The sequence below is a fragment of the Sinocyclocheilus grahami genome, unplaced genomic scaffold (assembly GCF_001515645.1).
Source record: "Sinocyclocheilus grahami isolate Dianchi unplaced genomic scaffold, SAMN03320097.WGS_v1.1 scaffold198.1, whole genome shotgun sequence".
NCBI classification, from domain to species: Eukaryota; Metazoa; Chordata; class Actinopteri; order Cypriniformes; family Cyprinidae; genus Sinocyclocheilus; species Sinocyclocheilus grahami.
This window is the reverse complement of record NW_015505377.1, coordinates 916,612-921,274: the sequence shown is the minus strand read 5'-3', so window position 1 is coordinate 921,274 and position 4,663 is coordinate 916,612. Positions and strand designations below refer to the sequence as shown.

The following is a 4,663-nucleotide window of genomic DNA, read 5'->3' as shown; positions in this document are numbered from 1 at the left end:
TCACAACACACACTGGCCCAGCTAACCAATCACAGCACACACTGGCCCAGCTGACCAATCACAGCGCACACTGGCCCAGCTAACCAATCACAGCGCACACTGGCCCAGCTAACCAATCACAGCGCACACTGGCCCAGCTAACCAATCACAGCGCACACTGGCCCAGCTAACCAATCACAGCGCACACTGGCCCAGCTAACCAATCACAGCGCACACTGGCCCAGCTAACCAATCACAGCACACACTGGCCCAGCTAACCAATCACAGCACAGTTCGTATTTCAGAAGGCGGGCCTTCATTTGATACAGGAACTATTCGAGCTGTTCATGCCAGACTGGGGAGAGAGGTGTTGTAATAATGTAAAATATGTGAAAAATAATGTGTATATATAATGTTATCGAACAAAATAATGTTTCGAACAACCTAGTATGAGAGCCTGTTCTAGTACACCCCCAAAACAAAATCAAGACTTTGTAAAAAAAAACATAATAGGACCCCTTTAATATTTTGGCTTTCTTCTCTACCTTGAGAGTTGGCCTGCAAGAGTCCAATACTGTCATCAAACAGCATGGACTTGATGTTGAGAGAGGCCAGAATACACTCCTTATCCTGCAGAGAGGCGTCGTCGATGTTGTTCTGATTGGCCGACAGGATGACGCACATGTCACACAAGTTGATGTTGACGGCTCTCAGATCGGCCCGACTCAGTGGAGTCCCCTAAACAGGAGACACACGTCAGAAACGTGACGCTGAAACGCCACACTGTAAAAATACATCCGGAAAATTACACAGCTTTTATTATCCACTAATTTTACAGACATTTCTGTTAACTCCAAAACTTTAAAACACTGGTAGAACACCTGTAAAAACAGATTACTGCTCTTGAGGAATGGGCCAAAATACCAGCAACCGTGTGTGAAAACCTTGTGAAGACTTACAGAAAATGTTTGACCTCTGTCATTGCCAACAAAGTGTATATAACAAAGTATTGAGATGAAATTTTGTTATTGACCAAATACTTATTTTCCACCTTAATTTGCAAATAAATTCTTTAAAAATCCTACAATGTGATTTTCTGGATTTTTTTTTCTCATTTTGTCTCTCATAGTTGAGGTATACCTATGATGAAAATTACAGGCCTCTCTCATCTTTTTAAGTGGGAGAACTTGCACAATTGGTGGCTGACTAAATACTTTTTTCCCCCACTGTATATACAGTATATTGTGCCCTATCTTTACAGATTTTTTAGAGTGCATCACGGGTTAAACAGAGACTGCCGTCCGCTCACGGGTAAGATGGAGACTTTGGGGAAGTTGTGTAGCGTCTCCCACTCTCTCTTCAGATACTCCAGAGAGCCCACGAACACGATGGGCTTCAGCTCGTGATAGTGGAAGTTACTGGCTCTCAGAGGCATCACCAGGTTACGCAGACCGATCAGAGCCGACTTCACATCGCCGAATATACAAACCACCACGTGACCGCTCAAAACCGTCATCGCCGCCTCGCTGCGAGTCTGAGAGAGAAATACAGACCAATACATCACTGACTGACCTTTACTGACCCTCAAGCTAGTCACAAACACTAGTCTGACACTGTGCTATTACTGTGAACTACAACTATTAAAAAACATTTACATTATTTGAAATAAAATCAATGTTAACTGAAATAAAATGTTAAAAACTTTGTTTCATTATTTATATAGAATTAGAAATTTTATGTAATTTATAAATTGACAAATTCTACGCAATTTGTCCAATTTATATAGAAATATTTATTTATATTTATGTTAATTTAAGTTGAAAATAACCTAACAAAAACTGAAAAATAAAATAAAACGATACATTTTTTGAAATTTAAAATAAGTAATAAAACTGACAAAAACACAACAAAATTATTAAAACTTTCAGTTATACTAAGTAAATATTTCGGTTAGTTGCGAGGCAATATTTCACATTTTCGTTTTGATTAAGTTGAGGAATTAAAATATCTAATCTAAAAAGGAAATAAAAAGAATAAAAATTAAATAGATATATAAAAAAACTGACAAAAACACAAAACAAATTTACTGCGACTACTTTCGGTTATACTTTAAATAAATATTTCAGTTATCAAATCAATATTTTGAGTACTACAAAGACTAAAAATACAAGTAAAAATAATGAAACACAAACTGACATAAAAAAAACTAAATAAACATTTTAAAGTAATAAAATGGACAAAAAACTACTTTTATTTGAAAGTCTAACTGAATATCTAGTATATTTTAGTTAATTGCCAAGGCAACATTTTACATTTTTGTTTAAGTTAAAGTACTAAAATGAGTAAAACTAAAAATAATGAAACTAAAACAGACATTTTAAACAACAAACTAAATCTGATGCAAAAAGACAAACAAGACAACAAAATCACTAAAACTACTTTTAGTTGTACTTTAAATTATACTTTATATAATAATACTTTTAAGTACTAAAATTACTAAAACTACATTTAAAACTGAAATAAGAATGAAAAATAAAATAAAACAATTATATTAAAACAGACAAAAACGCAACAAAATTACTATTTCAAATAGTTTAATTACTAAAATGACTAAAACTAACTAAAATAAAAATTTACCAAAAGTAAAAATTAAAATGGAAAATAAAATAAATGAAGTGAAAACGAATTCAAAATGATAATAACTACTGTAATACTATATGTAAATACGATAATATCTCAGTTCTGTTGTGTAACGCAGTGAATGTCTCTTACCAGCATGACCTTCTCGATGTCTTTTGATGGACACCAGTGAAACATTCCTGTCGAATCATATTTCTTTATGTTCTCATCCATTGTTTCCATTTGATCGTGTCCAGGGACCAACAACGGGTCGTGCCTGAAATCAACAAACCACAAAAACATGGACAAACTTGAGCGTTTCACTTCCAACAACAGCGAGATCGATGACTTTATAACCCAGACGTTTGCAGGGAATGAATTGGATGCTGGGAAGCAGGGCTGCTGTTACAGGACGTGATTGAGAGCAGGAGCTCAGGGTCTCGGGGACGTTTGATTGGCCCATTAGAGGGGTGAAGGTTTCAGCATTCTGTCAGAGAGCATTTCCATCCATCAGCCGCAGCTGCTGTTATGACTTTATTTTCAATCATTAGGCCATTAGAGCTGCAGACGCTCTCCTCACTTCATCCGGCTCGCTGTCCATCAAATTTAATGCGTAGAATGACAGCAAAACCACACGGTCAGCAGCGCACCTCGCTGCGCCAGACGCCCGCTGTCAGAGAAACTGCCAGATACACGCTACTGTACCGCATTACATTACGTTCCACCCTAAAATAAAATAAAAAATTACATAAAAAAAAAATGAAAAAAATTTTTTTTGTTACTTTTGTTACATGCTGTCGAATCATATTTCTTTATGTTCTCATCCATTGTTTCCATTTGATCGTGTCCAGGGACCAACAACGGGTCGTGCCTGAAATCAACAAACCACAAAAACATGGACAAACTTGAGCGTTTCACTTCCAACAACAGCGAGATCGATGACTTTATAACCCAGACGTTTGCAGGGAATGAATTGGATGCTGGGAAGCAGGGCTGCTGTTACAGGACGTGATTGAGAGCAGGAGCTCAGGGTCTCGGGGACGTTTGATTGGCCCATTAGAGGGGTGAAGGTTTCAGCATTCTGTCAGAGAGCGTTTCCATCCATCAGCCGCAGCTGCTGTTATGACTTTATTTTCAATCATTAGGCCATTAGAGCTGCAGACGCTCTCCTCACTTCCTCCGGCTCGCTGTCCATCAAATTTAATGCGCAGAATGACAGCAAAACCACACGGTCAGCAGCGCACCTCGCTGCGCCAGACGCCCGCTGTCAGAGAAACTGCCAGATACACGCTACTGTACCGCATTACATTACGTTCCAGCCTAAAATAAAATAAAAAATGACATAAAAAAAAAAAGAAAAAATATATGTATATATATATATATGTGTGTGTGTGTGTGTGTGTGTGTGCATGTATATATTCTGTTTATATATAAAATGCAGAACAATGTTAATTGTTCTAAAAAAATCAAATCTTCTTTAAATAATTCCCTTATTTCCGATTTGCGAGTGAAATGTGAGCAGGCCATGTTTTGGTGAGATTCAGTCTCAGCCGCTCCGGATGAATGTGATCTTCTGTCTGTAGGTGAGGTTTATCAGACGAGACCACTGACAGCACATCAATCTCTCTCACTGAATCTATACGGTTAGTGTTTCAGCACTCTATCCGATCCTCTCAGGGGCTTGATCTGTCAGCGCTGAACACATTCATACTGTCCTCGCCAGCACTTATTAATAACTGACCGCTCGGCTCATAGTGCTCAGGAAAGTCTGAGTGTGCCTCATTCGGGTCCTGTAGCTGCATACGGATCAGACCTGACACAAACACACTCACACACACAAATACAGCTGAAAGTCTGTGTGTCTGAAACACATCATCGGGATTATCATGGAAAACACAGATTCTGTAAACTGTGTAAATATCCTGGAAAGCAAATTTATCAAGACCAAATGAAGTGGAGTGTTTTTTTTGTTTAGTTTTTTTTTAGATCAGTGAGATTTATCAAAGTGTAATTTATATAAATTTTGAAATTTTATGTAATGATTTTGTTGCTACAATACCTATAT

General features: G+C 37.6%; 1 protein-coding gene across 1 annotated transcript in view; it reads right to left on the bottom strand.

Moving 5' to 3' along the window:
- The window catches only part of LOC107595209 (calcium-activated potassium channel subunit alpha-1-like), a 107,512-nt gene that overhangs the window by 30,229 nt on the left and 72,620 nt on the right, over nt 1-4,663 (bottom strand). Inside the window, exons 23-26 of the mRNA XM_016285553.1 lie at nt 3,381-3,469; nt 2,752-3,005; nt 1,289-1,513; nt 525-717 (exon numbers count right to left, since the gene is read on the bottom strand). Of these exons, the coding sequence (XP_016141039.1) occupies nt 525-717; nt 1,289-1,513; nt 2,752-3,005; nt 3,381-3,469 (761 nt within the window). The remainder of the gene's footprint in view (nt 1-524; nt 718-1,288; nt 1,514-2,751; nt 3,006-3,380; nt 3,470-4,663) is intronic.